Source organism: Quercus robur, chromosome 3 (genome assembly GCF_932294415.1).
Source record: "Quercus robur chromosome 3, dhQueRobu3.1, whole genome shotgun sequence".
Classification (NCBI taxonomy): Eukaryota; Viridiplantae; Streptophyta; class Magnoliopsida; order Fagales; family Fagaceae; genus Quercus; species Quercus robur.
Genome location: NC_065536.1, coordinates 57,758,901 through 57,779,613, shown reverse-complemented (window position 1 = coordinate 57,779,613; position 20,713 = coordinate 57,758,901). Strand labels below are relative to the sequence as shown.

Here is a 20,713-nt window from a genome sequence, read left to right as displayed (position 1 = left end):
ATTTATTAATTATTATTGATAATTAGATAATTACAATCGGGTGGGGGGATTTGAATTTTGGAGGTCTTGGTTGGAAACATCAAGGCTCTGTACTCTTTTTCCGTACATCAACTTGTACTTTTGTTATGCTGCTGTATTGTTTTCAGTGTTTTTTTGTTTTTTTTGTTTTTGTTTTTCAGTAAGGGATTAGTAATGCAATGAAAAAGAGTAGTACTGCGTTGAATCCAGCAGTCATAATTGAGAGCTAATACGTATGTTGTAACTTGAAAATGATATTATGAAAATTTTTATTTTGAACCCACTTAATTTTAATCGGAGTAACCTGAAAAAGGCATGTGGTTGTAGTCTCAACGCTTACATTCGACTTGGAAGTGACATGTATTTGATAGGAAGTATTCAAAGGCATGTGGTTTATCGGACATGGAGAAAGATTAGATTACCAAGTTATCATAGGTGTAATGGTGTAAAATGACATGCAAGTGAAGCAGTACGTCCTTCCAAAAGGACAAATTGCTGATCAAAAGGCTAAAATGAAATGCAAATGGCATATTAACAAAGCTATGTATGACCTGCGTGCTGTCCAAGACAATCTGCTTTCAAGTTTGAATAAGACATGGCAACCACTGAACCAAGGAAACATCCTTCCTCTTTCTCTGTGTTCTATATATTTATCTCAATAGAGACCTTGACCAGTTCCAAGTCCTCTGATAATTGAATTAGTGGGGAAGCCAAATGAAAGACCATTGGGTCAATGGCACCATTTTTCACTCTCAATATGGACTAACAGATGAAAGACCATTGGGTCAATGGCAACCACTGAACCAAGGAAACATCCTTCCTCTTTCTCTGTGTTCTATATATTTATCTCAATAGAGACCTTGACCAGTTCCAAGTCCTCTGATAATTGAATTAGTGGGGAAGCCAAATGAAAGACCATTCGGTCAATGGCACCATTTTTCACTCTCAATATGGACTAACAGATGAGCAAGGAAGTCAAGTCCACCACCATCATCTTTATCTATCTACTTTGTTGACACTAAACATTGAGATCCAAAACACTGAACACTAAGCTCCAAAAAGAAAGACTCGAAGATCAATAGCAATCACATTATGCCAGAGCAGAAGCTGGGCGAGAACATTCATGATAAGCGGAACCAGAAGCTGGAGGCCTTTGATGTCCTTAGAGCAGCTCTTGAAATCTCTTTCAAGAATTTCAATTTCATCATTTTTGTCTTTCTGATTTCCCTGCCTCTTTTATGCTTCATGGTTTACTATGAAATTTTCCTTCAGAGGACACTGGTTGAAACCTCAAATATCGTTAATGAGCCTCCTGGTTACTTCTACTATAAGAGGTCGATTCCTGATTTTTCAACTGAAGAAACGAGTCTTCAAATTACCAAAGATCTTTTTGAAAAATTGTTTCACCTTGGTTTCCTCTATCTGGTGCCTCTACATCTCGTTGAGTTCTGCAGTGTGATTGTGATTATTGATTTGGCGTCAAAGATATATGTAGAAGAGAGACCATTGACTCTCAAGGAAATGAAGGATATGATAAATAAGCTTTACTATGGAGCAAGAGTGAGAGGCACTTTTATCACTTCAATTTACATTCTCTTCGTATCAACTTGTATTCTACTCGGGTTAATATGGTTAATCACAAATAGTTTTCAACTTGGATTGATGTGGTTATTCGCAGACTACCATTTTATTATCAAAGATTCTGCCATTGATGTGTTCTTTGCAGTGTTTTATGGAATAGCTTTTGTAGCACTGCTAACAAAATACTTAGAATGGAGTGCTATGTGGAATATGAGCATTGTCATTTCAGTGTTGGAGGGGATATATGGGGGTGAAGCATTTGCTCTTTCTGCTTATTTTAATAAAGGTAGCGAGGGGTGTGGGCTGCTTTTGATGCTCGTTTTCTTTGTTTGGGGACTGGGTTTAAGGTTGCCATGCCTCTATTTTGGATGCTATGAAGGAGGGAGAGGAATTGTTGCACAAATCAGCTTGTTCTGCTTGGGGAATGTGCTGAAATGGGTAGTCTGCATGGTCTATTTCTATGATTGCAAGAAGCGGATTTTAGAGAAGAAAGCTGATGAGGAAGTTGGAAGAGATATCGAAGCTGTTGGTGCATAATTAGGAATTGGTTTGTGGCATTCACTAAGTAGGAAGAGAGGCTAATCTCTTCCCTGAACTTGGTTTGAATATTTGAATCATGGCTAGAAACTTCAATAAGTGTAGGGAGTCAATTTCCAAGTCATGTTACTATGAATGTTATATGATAAACTTTTCTATTTTTTGTTTTAAGCTTTTATGTTCTTCATTGATGTATTTCTAGGTCTCGTGCCCATCGCTTGAGTGAGATTCTTAAACTCGATTTTTTAAAATACTTTGCATTTTTCAATTGTTTAAATAGAATCTCTTACAAATTACAACTTACAATCCTCCAATAGGTTGTAATATTCAAATTCAAAATAGTTGATACTCTGAAGTGCATAAAAAGTAAATATGTCTTTTAACTTAAAGCTAATATACTAATCTTCATACTCCAAGAAATTAAAGTGATAAAAGCTTAAACCAAAACTTTTTTACCTCAATGCAAGAAAACACACATTTGAGTACATTTTAAACACTAAAAATTGAAATTCACAACTTCTTGTCACTATTGTGGCTTAGTACTCCTCCCTAGGTTTATGATCATTTACAAGAGAAAACTGCAACTTTTGTTAAGGAGCGACACCATTTCTATGTTCAAATAGATAAAATTCCTTCTAATGTCCATATTATGCAAACATGTAAATGCACATCAAACTTCATAAAGAGAATAAAACTCATCCTCCATAATGTAACAATATGCACTTATCCATCTTGAATGAAACATTAAAAATTTATTAGCAAAGAAAATTTTATGTGTGACAAATTGTGATTCATAGAGTAGTAAACTCTAAATAGTTTAGAGAATTTTTATTTAGAACAAAGCATACACTAAGAAGGATAAATAAGGAATTGAAGCAATAATGAATAGTGATACTACAGGAGTTTAGTTGATCAAACTGTGTAAATGACATAGTTGATCAAAAGTCGTAAATGAATGCCTTCTAGAATTGGACAGGGCTGGGGGATAGTGATCACAAGTGCAAGCCTCCCTTTTTTATTTATAAAAAAAGAAAAGAAAAAAGAATCAGTTAGGACAACCAGCCACTATCTACTCTAATATGTGTATTAGTAAAGAAGAATAGCAAGTAATCTATATAATATATTAAAATTAAAATGTAGCAATTAATTTTGATATTATCTCATTCTGCCAACCCTTCCTCTCTCATTTTTTTTTACTCATCTTCTCATTATTAATTTCTCACTTTATTGTTATACTTTCTCTAACATTTCTCATTCATTTTTACCTTTTTATCTCTCCACTAGTCTCTAACTTACCATTACTTTTTCTCGTCCTTTTATTTTTACTATTCTTCTTCCTATATTCTTTACCATAATCTTTCTAATCTCTAACTTATTCAATCCATATTTTCTCCACACAAAAAGTAAGTACTCTCTCTTTTTCTTTTTGGGTGGATTTTTTTTTTGTTCTTTCTTGCATCTCTATTTAGGATGATGAATTTTTCAATTCTCTGGAACTCTACTTTGGGTTGATATGATTTGAATACATTTTTAAGTTGTTATTATTATTATTTTTTTAATGATAACATTATAGTAGTATAATATTATTCTATTACATATATGGTTTGAATAATTTAGAGCTTACAACTATACTGTTTATTTTAACTCTTCTTCTCCTCATATGCTTTTCTATAAATTAGCTATTCTTTGTCTATCAATTTTTTATTCTTTCTTGCTTTTCAAAAAAAAAAAAAAAAAAAAAAAACCACCAGCTAGTGTGGCGTAGTGGTTGTCTACTTCTTGATGGCTGTACTTGGTGCGGGTTCGAGTCCTTATACCCCATGGGTGTGGGGTTTGGACTTAGGTTTAATTCGTGCACTTTCTCGGTAGAGTCCGAGTGGGGGGCACCATTATGAGCTGGTGGTACCCATAGGCGATGTACCTGTGGGGCGTGGTCGGCTGTGATAACACACGTGAGCCACCCTTTTCCCTTCTCAAAAAAAAAAAAAATTTTTTTTTTTTATTCTTTCTTGAAAATCTACTTTAGGTTGATAATTTTTTTTATTATTTTTATTACTCTACTTTGGTTGATTGGTGTTGTGTTTTTGGAAATTCCCACCACAAGTTCTCTCTCTTTATAGTTTTGGTTTGATTTTTTTTTTTAAAAGGTAAGAGATAGATATTTTATTTATTTAAACGTATAAGAGGTACACTACCTAGGCTAAACACCAGCACTAGGGAAAGAAAGCCCATACACAAAAAGACAACCTACCTAGATAGAGCACAGAGCCACAGGCTTTACAATATGGAGAAGACCACGCTGGAGCATTGAGGGAGAAAAACTAAGACAAAATACCCAAACGAAGCCCAAGTCCCACTCACCACAATACTGAGTTTTTAAACCACAACATCACAATACAGATCTTTCAAAACAACACCACAATACAAATCTTTTCAAAAAACAAAACAAAATCACACTTCAGAACTTTCAAGTTTCAACAAAACAGAGACTAAGAATTAGTCATTGTAGCCAGCAACCTCCGATACTCTGCCAGGAAACTGAGTGCTCCATCTAGGATTACTCTAGGATGTTGCTGAACATGTTCAAAATAATATATTTATTTCTAGCATTCCATAGTGCCCATGATATTGTCGCCCATCTATCCAACTCCAGCTGTGGTAGCTGATCAACAAGCATCCGAAACAGAGCAAAGAATTCCCTAGCATCATTAGGACATTTCTGAATTTTACCTCGGCAAATCGCCCATACATTTCTTGCCAAAGGACACTCCCACAAAATATGGCCAACGGACTCTAATTTTTGACAGCAAATCTCACACCGTGCGTATTGATTATAATGTAATCTTTTTAAGAAAATGAGAAATTTGAATAAAATATTTGAAATTAAAAGTTTAGTTGTACAGAAAAAAGAAGAAAAACATAACATACTGTAACATAAGTTAGAAGTATATGAACCACCATAAATAAAAAAATCCAATTAAACACACCCATAATAATAGAATGATCTATTTATAGAGATAGAGATATGAAAAATACTTTTAAAAATTGATTAGTTTGCAGGAAAAACAAATTATCATTAACAAATTTTAGAAAAAAATTATATGTTATACCATATTATATACAAAAAAAAAAAAAAAAAAAAAATTATCATACGTCTTGTGAGTTTGCAACTAGTAATAAATAAAATTGGTATCAATGATAAATTTATGCAGGTCCGCTCTTGCTTTAGGCGAGTTAGGCAACTACGTAAGGTCCTCAAATTTATCAAATTATGTGGGTTCTTTAATTATAGAAAATAGATTGGAAAAATGTATTAATTAAACCCCAAAATATAGCCAATAAGCAAGAGAAGAAAAAAAAACACCAAAGAATAAAAATCGGGAAAGAAGGCCCAATGTAGGATTACTAAATCACTGCCAAAATATTAACATAAATGAAAAAAAGAAGAAGAAGAAGATTAATCTCAATCTCTCTCTCTCTCTCTCTCTCTCATACACACACAAAAAACAAAACAGAACAAAATTCTTTATTTATATTTGCTAAAATTTTGCTGTGCGACAGACTCTCCATTCCAACCATTCTCTTCAAGTTTGAGGTTTGCCTTGAAAAAATCTTTCAAATCTGTGTTTGCTACTTTGCTTTTAACTAGATTGCTAGTTTCTACCTTTATTTTATGTTTTATCTGATGGGGAGTGAGATATCTAGTCCACAACCATTTTTACGATTCACCAGATTCTGATGTGGCTGGTGGTTTATGTTTTTGTCTCTTTTTTTTTTTTTTTTTTTTTTAATTTTATTTTTATATAATATACACTAGTTGTTAAAAAAAAAAAAAAAGTTAGATTCTTCTCCAAGTGCACGTATGGCTTGTAGAGAATACTTATTATAGTTGCTTCAACATAAAGAAGTTTTCAAGATTAAAGTTGATTAGCCATATTATCTATAGAAATGTTAGAGGAATTTGAATACAAAAATTTAATATATAATTTTGCATATAAAAATGCAAGAATAATATATTTTAATTAAAAATTATTTAAATAATATTTAAAAATATAAAATGTCTCATTTTAATCTTTGTTGCTGGTCCTAAAATGCAATAAACCACTCTGGTTCTATGTAAAAATGATGGTATTCCAATCACAATAGAATATGTTAAAAATTGTGAAAAATGTTAGCAAGGTAAGGCCATGTTGATGAGAAAGAAACTAAGAGGAAACTCCCAGATAAGGCACTTGCTTCCCTTCTGGGAGTTTAAGGCAGAGATTCCTTAACTTTGATTAATTGAGCTTTTTTGTCAGCTACCCATTTTGTCCTTGTTGGTGATCCTCATTGTGATGAAGTCAGCTAGGGTGTTTTGGTCACTATCTATTGTGGGTTACTATTGGATGAGAGGATCAGAAACCATATGAAAACTTCATGAAACATTGAAACTGCAGAATCCTTGTGAAATTCTCACATATATGTGGGTGGGTGGAAGCTGTCCATTTGAGGAGTCATGAATTTTAAAAAATTGAAAGAACTAGTTGGGGTCTACACAAGTGTATGAACAAGGGGCCTGGGTGGTGTGCAAATGCTCATTATATCCTAGCTAGCAGCCCTTGGTCAAGGAGTCAAGTCCTAGCTTTACATGGAACATGGTCTGCAGATACCAAGACCATGCAGGAAGTCATCTTCATCCCACCTCTATTTTCATTATGAAAAATGCTAGAGCTACAAATTATTTACAAATGGTTGATGTGGTGAGTGGTTATTGGTAAGTGTTAAAGTGATGTTAGTAGTGGGTCCAGATGAAAACCAGTAACAATTGGTCCAGATGTAAAAATGTTGTAAAATAGTAGCATTAAGTGTGTATGCCCATATGGCTTTTATTTAGCTTTACCTGAGGCACTGCTAGCTCTCTCATGAAGAGAATGTGATTAGTAGGTTGAAAAGTCCAAGTCCTCCATGATAAGAATTAAGTTATTTAGTGGACAAAGACCTCATGATCCATTAGCGAATGAAAGTCAAGACCACTCTCATCTTCTTCATCTACCAAAGGTGTCATTGAGATCAGAAATGTAAGGCTGGGAGATGGAAAATAATCATATTATGATGAACCAGAAATTGCTTGAGAAAAGTCATGATTTGCAAAAACAGAAGCTGGAGGTCTTTGATATCCTTAGAGAAGCTCTAATAGTCTCTTTCAAGAATTTCAACTTCATCATCTTTATCTTTCTGGCTTCACTCCCTTTTTTTGGTTTCATGGTTTACTATGAAACTTTCCTTCAAAGGACTTTTGTTGAAGCCTCACATATCCTAAAGCATCCACCTAGTTACTCCACCTATAATTGGCCGTTACCTGAATTTTTGGTAAAAACAGTGACCAAAGATTTTTTTCATGAATTGGTTCAACTTAGCTTCCTTTATCTGGTGCCCCTTCATCTCTTTGAGCTTTGCACCGTGATTGTGACTGTTGATTTGGCATCAAGGATATATGCAGAAGAGACACCAATGACTCTCAAGGAGATGATACATAAGCCCATTTATGGAGCAAGACTGAGAGGCACTTTTGTCACATCATTTTACGTTCTCTTCTTATCAACTTGCACTCTACTCGGATTGATATGGTTAGCCACAAACTACTATGTTATATTTGCAAATTCTGTTGTTGATGTGTTATTTGCTGTGTCTTATGGGGCAGCTTTTGTAGTACTACTAACAAAATTCTTGGAATGGAGTGCTATGTGGAATATGAGTATTGTCATTTCAACGTTGGAGGGGTTATATGGGGTTGAAGCATTTGCGCTTTCTGCTTATTTTAGCAAAGGTATTGGGCGGCGTGGGTTGCATTTGATGCTTGTTTTCTTTGTTTGGGGACTGAGCTTAAGGTTGCCATGCCTCTATTTTGGATGCTATGAAGGAGGGAGAGGAATTGTTGCACAAATTTGCTTGTTCTGCTTGGGGAATACGCTGAAATGGGTGGTCTGCACGGTCTATTTCTATGATTGCAAGAAGCGGATTTTAGAGAAGAAAGTTGATGAGGAAGTAGGAAGAGATATTGATGCCATTGATGCATAATTGGGAATTGGTTGTTACAATCAATATTTGAAGCACAACTAGAATCTAGAAACTTTAATAGTTTTAGGGAGTCAATTTCCAAGTATTGAAAGTACGAATGGGTCATAATAGGCTTTTATGTTCTTAATTTACGTATTTCTAATACCATTCTCGTTCTTTGGCAGAGCTTTATGTAGATCCAGTTAATAACAATTGAAAAAACCAGTCTTTGCTGGTTTTTTTCTTGCCTTTCTGGTATAGACTCTTTAGCATTATGTAAAAGCATCTCTTTATTGGGGAACTTGAATAAAGTGCGTTTGTTTTGAGTGTATTCAATAATTGGGGTTCCCCCCTCTTCTTCGGGTGTAATTGATAATTTCATGAATTATGTATATGCAACAATTAAAACTTTAATTTTGTAAAATTTTCCAGTTTGTGTTTTAAGCGCATGAGTGAAAGCCACTGTTTTCTGAGATTGTCAATGCAGTAGGTGATGAGTAACAAGATTTTGAAAGTAAAAGTCTACCATTCAACCAAAACATAGGCCCCAATGCCCATTGTGTTTGAACTTTGAAGTGTTCTTGCTGCACTATAACTATCATGCAGATTCCTTAATATAGAACTCCATTCAATTGTAGGCCTTTTGGAAGTCTAGTTTCAACCCCATTTAAACCTCCTTCTTCTTTGAGTGAGTAAAGGAATGTACAACTTCTTGGGCTAGCAGCATGTTCTCAGCAATGTTCATGTTCCTATTTGGGATAAAGGCAACCTGGGATGGATCTACTATCATCTTAACCAAAATAGGTCTAAGTATCGACACTAAACTATGGCTATCACCCTATAACAAAAATTGTATAGGCTTATAGATTTGAATTGGCCAAACTTGCATATGCAGGTTAAACTTACATTTAAGCCATGCAAGACACTAGGATCAAAACAATAGCCATGATATTGACTTTGTTAATAGCATCGATGTATTACAATCAATAAACTTCGCTGGCCTTTCAATTCACTGGACTCATACTCTTGGTTTTCTTTCAAATTTATCCAATGGATTAACAATATTGTGACCACTTTGAGGTTATATTGGTCTCGATGTTGAAGCCAACTCCATATATATATAACAGAATTTTACAAATGGATGATTTAGCCATTTAAATGGTTAATAAATGTTTTAACCATGGAGTCATTATAATCTTTGAACAGGACCAACAACTTTGAAAAAAATTTAAGATCATAGGATCCAAATTACCAACATGGATCCTCATTTTCGTAGATAGTGGTACTAATGGAAACTTGATTTTTCAACCATAATTTCTCATATTCTTTATTTTTGAGTTAAGAATATCGAGTCTAATGGGTTATTTATGCCCATTGAGTCGTTGACAATTTTTTGCCATTCAAAATTACATTTTTCAAGATTAAAAGTATGGGACAGTTCTTGCCCCCTGAGTTTTAATTCTTGAGTTTGACCATTTGGTGAAATTTCTTGAAGACATTGGCTTATCTCATGAAATTCTTTCCTCAGCCTCATTCCATGCATATTATTTTGAAATTGTTAAGGTTCTTGTTTTTATTTCAAAATCTACATTTGGGTCAAGATAATCCCACAAAGTTAAACATTCAAGTAGGTTCGATATGATCAATTTTTCATTAATTTGTTTCCACTTGGCCTCTTCTTCTTCAAGTTGATCCAATATGGTCATGTTCTCTTCAATACGGTTTGCATCAAGTGCAACTCTTAAGAATCTCTCCATTTTGTCTCAACTACTACTGTGGTCTCAATTACACTTTTACAAAAATAAATACCATGATGAATTTATTTTCTCTAGCACCCAACTTTGAGTGGGTTCGGTAATTGCCTTAATAAAGAGGATTTTTTTAAAGATGGAGGGATTGCAATACACATGAAAGCAATACCAATAATAAAGTAAATTGGATTTAAAACAAAGGAATTGTGACTAACAACTAAGGAATTACTTGAACTAAATCAAAGAGCACAACTTAATGAAAGCTTACTTGAATCTAATTGAAGATCATTTGAATACAAATGTTGAAGATCACTAAAATGACTACAAGAAGATTTCTCTCGTACCAATTTTACTAGAAGCATATTATTCTGTATCTAAGAAGGCACGATCTCATGAAGAAGTTCTCTTGTTCTTTTTGATATGTTTGGTCTCCTTTTCTTCATAAAATTGTCTTCTATTATAGAAACTAGTCGCTAACCTGTGCGATGCACAAGAAAATTGAGAAAAATGATCAAGAACTTATTTATTTATTTATAAAATTAATTCCTAATATTCATATACTCCATTCCGGTCTTGCGAAAGCAACAAAATTATAGATCATTGCTCCTCTAGCAAGCACATTTATTTCCCAGTTAAGTTTCCTTTCAAAATAGAACTTCTCATTGTTGGTACACTTTGTGGTTGAAAAAGAGATATGCAAGTGAAATGTTTAGTTCATATTGCAAAGTTACATGCAACTTTTAATTTGTTTCTAAATATTTGACGATTTATCTATTTATTAAGGCCAATAAGTAGCCTAATTTTCAAAATGTTTCCTCTTTCCTTCAGATCCAAAGAACCAAAAAGCCAGACTCCTCCCCTCTTATATCTGCAAAGAACCAAAAAGTACACTTGAATTTGGCCATAATTATTTCAAAGATCAACCAAAGAAACAAATATAGCACTTGAATTTTGCCTCAATTGTTTCAAAGATAAACCAAGTACAATGTCAATGAATTTAATGAAGCCTTGAATTATTGAATTTTTTCAAGTGATTGCACGGTAGGTTGATCCAACAATAGGTCACAGAGCGATACAATTTTGGCACAGCATGTATTGATGTTCTTCTGCATTATATCAATATCAATTCCTTTCTGACAAATAAAAGAGCATCGCCAACATTAAACATTTCGATAATTACAAATTAACTTGTAGATAATTTCAAAACTCAAATAACTAAAAATCATTATAATGCAACCATTATATATAGGTTTAAAAGCATCCTATCAATCATTCAGACCAATTGCATTATCTAATAGCAGAAAAAATTTATAAAACTTAAGCAATAATAGATCTTGATGATCCTGAAAAACCACCTAAAATGTTAGATCATGATTAGCTTGTAATAAGTAGTAATGATGCCAACTCTTGTAACCTGCATTTAGTAGGTAAAATTTTTTGAGTTGTTCTCCATAGTATTTTCAAATTTCATTGCTTCTTCCAGACTGATCTCTGTTCTTGACATCACCCCCTGTTGCAAAAAATATGCTAACCTCACAATAAACCTCCCTTGAGCATTTGTTATCCACATAATCTTATCTGGTGTAATTCTTATTGAGAGGAATTTTAACAATGGCACAGATTGAAGCTACATCAAATAGGTCTTGTAACTTTGCCAAGTCCCACTGTCCTCTCATTACATCAATTAGCAAACTAACCACCAATTGCTGTTGAACCACTAAGCTATCTTAGCAATGTGTTTGAAATTATGACCATGACCCAAAAGTCTTCCCATATTCTAACTTCTTGCCATATATATTAAAAAGACAATTTTACTTATGATCCCAAGTAAGCTCTTTTAAGATACACGATGCACAAATTATTAAGAACAAAGGTCGTAACAAATTACTTTAAATTGATGTTTTCTTTGAAAATTTTATGAAATGTGGGATGAAAGTAATTGCTGACCTGCATGTGGTTCAAGGATCATAGAATGTAAACGATCACAGTGGGACAAGAGATGGATTTCAGGAATGGGGAGATTCCAATATAAAGGATATCGTGGTAGTCATAGACTTCCTAGCAAAAAGGTTCAATAAACTTAACTTTTATTCTTACTATAAAGTACCATATCTTTGATTAACTGCTAATGTTTTTTTTTTTTTTCGATAAAATGGTTTGAGAATGCTATCTAAGAGTGACATACCACATATGCAATATAGACCACTCCAATAAGAGCAACTGATGAATTTTGAATGTTCCCTACATCCTAAATTAGACCTTGTTTTTGCGTAGGTAAGTCAACAATCCAAGTCTTGCAGCAATTGAGTTAATGAACGAACCTCATGCACCAGGAGTCACTCCAAACAACCTAAAAAACTATTATAAATCCGGGTATGATGTTGTGAGAAAGTACACACCAAGTGCTTATGTGATCCTTTCAAACTAGTTGGGGAATGCTGATCCAAAGGAGCAACTCTCATTTGCTGGAAACTTCAATCATGTAGTCATTGACATGCATTACTACAATCTCTATCTCTATTCGGATGAGTTTAGCAACATGAATATACAATCTTATGCACTAAAACCCGTGACAACTTCCAATGGTCCCCTTAGTTTTGTAAACCAATCTTATGCAGCAGTGGCAGCCATTGCTGTTGTCTGGTATAAATCTTTTCTATTTGGATAGAACCTAAGACCAAGACCACTTTAAAATTAGACCCAAATTCATTGAACCCAAAATTCATTCTCAATGATAAATTTCAAATTTGCAGTGAATATCCCAAACTCTAATCTCAATGCACAAACCCACCATGAAATAAATCATTAAAAAAGCAAACCTTCTTCTCAAAATCCCTTAAACTTTCAAATACATAATCTCAAAGACCATTGTGATTCAATTCATCTCCTTTCTACTATATAAACCTATCCTATTTGCAAAACCTGAAATTGTCTTCAAAAGTTAAATACAAAACGTTAAGACCAAGTCCAAGTTCAATACCAATCCCACCACCAATAGTCTACTAAATCAGTAAAAATATCTAACATATGACCTCATATTCACAAATCCACCTCTAAATCAAACCCAAACCCACAATTCAAAAGAAACCAATACCAAACTCTAATCTCAATGCACAAACCCACCACAAAATGAATCATAAAAAATTTAAACCCAAAGATCAATTTCCCCTAAAAGTTCAAATACACAAACTCAAAGTCTATTGTGGTTCCATCTTGGTTCAAATTAGAACCTATAAATTCAAAATGGAAACCAAAATGAATTAGAATTTAAAATTCCTTATGAATTTCAAATTTATATCCAGAAGAGAAATTGTACCCTAAAATCAAGTTTCTAAGAGGTAGCCACATGAACCCGGATAAGAATTCACAAAATTAAATCCTAGACCTTTTCATTTTGAACACCAAAACTTTTTTTTTTTTGGATGAATGAATACAAACACTCATGTGCAAATACACATACACTAAAAAAGATCTAATGTTTTATGTTTTGGGGTGTATTGTTTTTTGTGTTTGCTTCCCCCATTTGACACATACATAGGACAGCCATTTGATGAGCTTTTGTCTTATTAACTAAAAGGTGACAGATTTAAATTTGTGAACAAAACAAAGGCAATGTGATTATCACAAATTGTCACACCTTGAGCTTTAGTCAACTTTGCTTAGCTACATGATTGTCACACTATCTCTGGGTTTTCCCAACCTAGAAAATCCCCAAAAGAACTCTGATTAAACATACCCAAAAAAGCAGTGATCCAATTAAATAACCTAGCAATAACAAATTCAACACCCTAACAACCATCCACACCATAGCAAGAAATAGGCAGAAACAAACATAGAAAGGAAAAAAAAAAAAAAAACCATCAAGCAAAAGAATAGAGTACAAAAGAAATTGGGATGTAGGAAGACCTCAATTGAACCACCCAGCTTACATCAGTATTTATATAGATGTGAGGAGAGGAAGGAAGACAGAGAGGCTACTGTTAGAAGCCAAAACAGAAGTTGAAACTGTAGAACAAGAAGATGAAACCATGAGTGAAACAGTAGAATAGAAGCTGAAATTGTGAGAATCAAAAGATGGGGAAGGGGAAGGAACTAAACCTGAAACGATGAAACAAAACGTGGGAGATAGGAATTTTAATCCATGTAACAGAAGGGAATAACATAAGTTGTAACCGTGAAAGCAATCATGTTTGATAAAGGGAGTTAGTTGAAAAGGCTTTGGGTGTGGGCTTGGGCTTTATAGTGGATTTATATGTATAAGAAGTGGACTTTAAGGTAGAGATAGGTTGAAAATAATTTTAGTTTTATTAGTATTTTAAAATTGGGAAAACTATTTTAAAATTGAATTAAAAATTTAGAAAATAGGATGGGAATGACGTAGCTGTGGCTCAATGTGAGCGTAGCAACATTAAATGCTACGATTCAGCTTTTAGTAATATATAGATGAATGGTAGTTATTTTCAGCTGATAACGACCCCCATAAAGCAAGGAAGTGGGAAGTTATTTCCCTCAATTAACTACCCTATCTTTCATGTAATGCCAAATGGTCTTTGACAAGTGTCTCAAAGCTTCTTAAGTGATGGAAAAATGTCTTCCACATGGTATTTCCCACTAAGATATTCTTGTCATGGTTACCAAATTTATACATGTTGTCATTAAAATTACTAGATGAAGTGTTGCGTGATACGCGGATATTTTACGATTTTATTTGAAATTATTTTATATATATTAAGATGTACATATAATATTTACGCGGATATATATATATATATATATATTTATTTATTTATAAACAATTGCATAACACTATATGAGTTTAACATATTATAATATTTATTGTTAAAAGTGGACTTTATTTTTTAAATTAATTAAATAATTCTGTAGTCGTCTATAAATAAAAATTTAAAGCATAAATAATTTTATATCCTATAATTACATAAATTTAAGCAACCTCTCAAAAACTTCCTTAACTACTTTATTCTCACAACCAAATATAGAGACCCCAATAATAAAAATTGGCTAAAAATACATCCATTTATCAAAATTTAATTGCCTTTAGTTAGGCTTCCATATTCTTAAAAAAATGGAAAACACTTTGAAATTATCATCAATTTTTATTTTTATTATTATGGCTCATATTGCACAAAATAGCAGTAAAATAACCTACAAAGAAACTTACAAATTATGAGTTCTAAAAAAAAAGCTAATTTCATAAATAATCAATGAGAAGGTTTCTTTTTCTTTCTCTTGAGTTCTAAAACAAAATACAGATATGACTTTCCCAAACCAAAATCCCAAAAACCCAAAGACTCAAAGCAAATCACAACTTTCACAAAATCCACAACGTTCGATTTGAACATCAAAACCATAAACTACCATCATTGATTAATAAAAAATGCAAGCCCCTTCCTTGGTCATTACCTTCTCATATGGGTTAGGATCAAATGGTACGACAATATTGGAGTTATGTAGGTGTGTTAGGATCAAATGGTATGACAATATTGGAGTTATGTAGGTGTCGTTGAAAAGTTGAAGGTAAATGACGTCATTTTTGGTTTGGGTGTATTTGTGATGAAATGACATGAAAGGTTGTGGGCATGTGAATATAAGAGCATCCACATTGGTTGAGCCATTTTTTTAGCTATTTGGCACCACAAAAAGCTACTATATCTATTTTACCTTCTCACATTACAAAACGTCCAACATCAGTGGTTTTATTTTAGCTTTTAACACAATAAAATAATAATATAAACACTACAATAAAATGCAAAGAGTTTTGTGTGCGTGTGTGAGAGAGTAAAAGTCTTGAAACATTAAACCAAATGAAAAAATAGTAATCTTGAAGCATTGAGCCAAAGGAAATAAAGAGTAGTTCTCAAAAAGAAAAAAAGAAAAAATAAATAAAGAGTCTCAATTTTTAAATTGTTTTTATCTCTGATGTGGTAAGAGTATTTCAATTCTTTTCAAAGAGTGTGTCACTTGGTAGAAAATTTTGCACGGTACAGTTTCCAAGGACATACAGTAGAAAATTCTCCAAAAAAATCAATCCAACAATCTAACTATACATGTAAAATCGTAATGCAACTATGTTCTCTACAATGTAAGGTTAATTTGTGTATTATACAAGAAGATGAAACATATCATGCTAAAATTGACCTCATCGACTCATCCTCAAGAAGTGTAGTGAATCTTTTTTTTTTTTTTAAGAGTTTCAACCTATGACGTTCACTTCTGTGATTTTTGTTCTTTATCATCAGACTAAGACACCAATCGGTTTTTAGTGTAGACTGGGATTGAACCCTAGATCTCTTATTCAACTATAAAAATTTTTACCAGTTGAACTAATTGGAACTCACATATGTACTGAATCTAGTATGGTTGAATCGATTGTTTAAAATTAAAGAATACAAGAAAGAATATACATTAAATAATTAATGGCTAATATTTTGGATAATTTAATAATATTAAACAATTAATTTAAGAATGAATATTTTATCAGAAACATTAAATTAAGTATATTTAGTCCAACTTTTTTAGTTATAAAAATTACAAAACTTTATTTTACTCTTGCAAATGCTTTATGTATATATAAAAATCAATATGTTTAATTTTAACAATTAGCCAACAATAATGTTTTAATATAAAAAAGAAATAAATGTATAAACATATTGTTATACATATGTTAAATGCTATAAAGCTGGTATAGGTTCCTTGGAATATTTTGACAACTTCTACAAACCACCGATATAGGGTTACAAAATTGCTAGATCTTGAACTAGTGGTTTTAAAATCGCCGGTGTAGCTCAGCTGGGTCTATCGTCTCACCTCTTCGCCAATGGTTGAAACCGCAGGCATTAAAAGCGTTGGGATATCCCAAACAGGTCTATACCAACTCTTTCTAGATCTAGTATATGTTGATAATTTTGTAGTGTGATTGTGCATAAGTGATACGATTATTTGCTTTTGTGGGATTTCTAACTCGAGAAGTTGAAGGATTTTTGTTTAAAGCAACAAGAGGATATTAATGCATTGAAGAGAAATATTTCAAGGACTTTCAAAGAAGCAGGACTTAAAATTAAAAAAAAGAAAAAAAAAAAAGAATACCATCAGTTGTTTCACTGCTATGTATAGTTTTTAACGTATTGCAAAAAATCTTGCTAAAGTAGGACGATAACACTTTCATAACTAGTCATTCAATTTTTTGGTGCTTGAAATTAATATGTCTCTGATTAACTATTGAGTTGTATAAACTAGAGTAATCAATGGAAATTAAGAGTAATAATTGTTTCACTTGTTTATAAGGGTATTATCCTCAAATTTTTAGAGTAATAGGTGTTCCACTTGTTTCATTGAATTTTTCTTCCTTAAAAGTCCTTAAAACATAGAATTTTTAACATTTGAGAATAGTATCGCAGTCTTGTATGCCTTAAAATCTTCCATTTGCTTTAAATACAAATCTTTCAACTTCTCAACCTGTAAATATTACAAAACAAACAATCATATCACATCTACACAATCTAACCATGTGTTAGATCCCTTTTGCCTTATAACAAAATGTATAAAAATGTGTGTGTGTGTGTGTTATTTTAAATGCAATTTTGATTCATTCAAAAAAGGTCAAATTAAATATACTTGTGAGTAGTGAGAAATCGACTATTTTAAATAGTTGGAAATATTTATGAAATCAAGTATTATGAAAATATGTTTATAGATTTATTTTTTCTATACTTATGATAAATAAACATTTTAGAGGGGTGTTACAAATAAAAAGTCTAACTGTCTTTTTATAAATCTTTTCTTTTTGTTTTCTTAAATTTAAGTTTTTTTTTTTTTTTTTTTGTATTTTAAATAATTTAAGCCTCATTAAATATGAGATCACCAAGTAAAATCTCATTTTAATAGAACATAAATGTAATTTTATTTTTCAAAAGAAAGAAGAAAAAAAAAGTGCTATAAGTGCAAATTTGCTAGCACACATTCATTTCTCTTTTTCTCTCATTATTTTTCATTTTTAAATTTCAAATGAAATCATATAGTTTAAGGTGTAATGAATTAAACTTTCTTATTTCAAAAGTAATAAATCAAACCCCAATTTAAAAAAAATAAAAAATTAAACCTCAAGTTTTCAAAAGTAATTCAAAATCTCATTCATTGTAACTCCCCCTAGAGAGGCTCCGCTTGGCAACTTCTTCAATCTTTTCTCTCTTTTTTGTAGGTGTTTGGAATTCAAAGTTCAGATTGGCTATCCAAAAATCTTGCATCAACAATTGGCATCAGAAGTGGGAACGATGTTTCGTAAACAAATGTTGCACATAAAATCCAAACACACCCCATAAGATACCTTGACTCTATCCTCTACTATGCCCATGCCTATCTCTCTTTCCATTCCTTAGAGACTTATGTCTCTTTTTGCTAATGTGGTGAGTGGTTATTGGTAAGTAAAAAAGTGCTGTTAATAGTGAGCCTAGATAAAAATTAATAAACATTTGCCCCATCAAGAATTTGTACAAATGTTTGTGGCTTTAACATTACTCAACACAAAATACTTATGAAAGTCTCATCCATTTAGAATGAAAATAACCATGTCCACATCTACGGATTTGAACAATGATTATAAGCTCTTTTTACAGTGACTATCCTTAAGGACAAATGAGATCGTTCCCATTGTAGAAGGCTTATGTCAAGGAAAATAGAGGAGAGGTAAAATCACCAAAGGAGAACAAAAATGGAAAATAATGGGAAAAAGGTGCAACTTTGATTAAGATTCTTTTTTTTTTTTGAAAATTCTCAAAGGACAACTTGTGATTACTAATTACAATTAAGGCCAATGGACTAGCTGAATTAGACAAGCCTTGAGGCGTGGGTAACATCTTAATAGAGAAAAAGGCCTCAATAGTGGGCCTTAGTAGTCATGGGCCTTCAAAAGCCCACCATGCAAACCCAAGCCATTCCAACCCTAAATGTAGTTAGAAGGGTAGTTAAAAGCTTACCGTGCAAACCCAAGCTCCCTAAACCTATCTCACAGCTTGCCTACAAAATAGGCAATGTTTAACTCTCATATTTAACTCCAGTTGATTTTCAAACTAAGCATTACTCCACGTTTTCACTCTTCTTTTCTTTTTTTTCTTTTTTCAAGACTTAACTCCTTTTTTTGCATAAAAAAAAAAGACTTAACATTTTTTTTTTGAATACCCAGTTTCCCTTGCTCCTTGATCTCATCTCACGTTTGATTTTTTTTTTTTTCCCCTCAAATCTCTTTGTTTGGATTTTGAAGAAGAAAAATATACTAAAAATTAGAGATAAAACTTAAGGATAACATGCTAAATATAATCTCTAACTCCCATGTAAAACACTGCCTACAAAATAGGATAACTGTCACATTAGTTACTCAACTTCTTCAATTTATTTCTTCCTCAATTCCTCTCAATTTTATGTTCTTTTTCTCTACACTATCATCATCATCTTTTCTAAATTCAAAATCTAAAACAAAAGTGCAGTTCTAATTGTTTCAGTTCAACAAGTATGTCAATGTACATTGCTTTTTTCTATTTTGTTTTTATAAAGAAATCAACAACCTTTTAATTATTTGGACTTTGTGTCTTCTTCATTTCTTTATTTTCTTATGATTGTCTTTTTTTTAATATGCGTTTGTGGGTTAAAGCTTACTCATTACTTTTCTTTGATTACTATTACAATAGAACACATATTAAATTTAGAACACAAACTATGCAGTTTGGTTAAGCATCAAAATGTGTAAAAGAAACACCAAAAAAAAAAAAAAAATTTTGCCCAAAAATGTACTAATTCCAAATTATAATTGTTGCAAATTATTAAACCTTTACCCAAAAAAATAGATGAGCCTTCAAGCACACACTTATCTAAGAAGGCATGATCTCATGAAGATGTTCTCTTTGTTCTTTTTGATGTGCTTGGTCTCCTTTTCTTCATACAACTGTCATCTATTATAGCAATGGATGGTAGTTATTTTCAGCCTATAGCGATCCCATGAAGCAAGGAGGTGGGTAGTTATTTCTCACAATTAACTACCCTATCTTTCATGTAATGCCGAGTGGTTTCCACTAACTATATCCTTGACAAGTGTCTCAAATCTTCTTAAGTGATGGACATCTATGAAATATCTTCCACATGGCATTTCCCAATAAGACACTTGTCATGGTTACCAAATTTACAAATGTCATGGTACCTTTTCCAAGGACACACATTAGAAAATTCTCCAAAAAATCATTCCAACAATCTAACTATACATGTAGAATCATAATGCAAATATGTTCTTTACAATATAAGATTAATTTGTGTGTTTTACAAGAAGATGAAATATATCACGCTAAAATTGACCTCATCAGCTCATCCTCAAGAAGTGGTGTGAATCTAGTATGGATGAATCAATTGTTTAAAATTTAAGAATACAAGAAAGAATATGTATTAAATAATTAATAGCGAATATTTTGGATAATTTAGTAATATTAAACAATTAGTTTGAGAATGAATCTTTTATTAGAGACATTATATTTAACCCAACATTTTTAGTTATCAAAATCACAAACCTTTATTTTACTTTTGCAACCACATTATGTATTTAAAAAATCAATATGTTTACATTTTAACAATTAGCCAATATTAATGTATTAATATAACAAAAACAAATGTACAAATACATATTTATTCATATTGTTATATGACAAAAAGTTCCTAACAATATGGGTTTGATAGTGTACAAGTGACATGATTAGTTGCTTTTGTAGAATTTCAAGCTTGAGAATTTTTGTTTG

General features: G+C 32.2%; 2 protein-coding genes and 1 long non-coding RNA gene across 3 annotated transcripts; 2 read left to right on the top strand and 1 right to left on the bottom strand.

Annotated features, from left to right (window-relative positions):
• The first annotated feature begins 1,110 nt into the window (after window positions 1-1,110).
• LOC126719841 (uncharacterized) lies at window positions 1,111-2,136 on the top strand. The gene has a single exon (XM_050422353.1). The coding sequence runs from the start codon at window positions 1,111-1,113 to the stop codon at window positions 2,134-2,136; it is 1,026 nt and encodes a 341-aa protein (XP_050278310.1).
• A 4,020-nt stretch (window positions 2,137-6,156) lies between these two features.
• On the top strand, window positions 6,157-8,424 carry LOC126718547 (uncharacterized). The gene has a single exon (XM_050420809.1). The coding sequence runs from the start codon at window positions 7,207-7,209 to the stop codon at window positions 8,191-8,193; it is 987 nt and encodes a 328-aa protein (XP_050276766.1). The 5' UTR covers window positions 6,157-7,206; the 3' UTR covers window positions 8,194-8,424.
• A 2,064-nt stretch (window positions 8,425-10,488) lies between these two features.
• On the bottom strand, window positions 10,489-14,081 carry LOC126718546 (uncharacterized). Its single transcript, XR_007652990.1, has 3 exons — window positions 14,022-14,081; window positions 13,853-13,928; window positions 10,489-10,791 (listed from the first exon to the last, which is right to left on the bottom strand). It is a non-coding gene; the product is annotated as an uncharacterized LOC126718546 (long non-coding RNA).
• Between the last annotated feature and the right edge of the window lie 6,632 nt (window positions 14,082-20,713).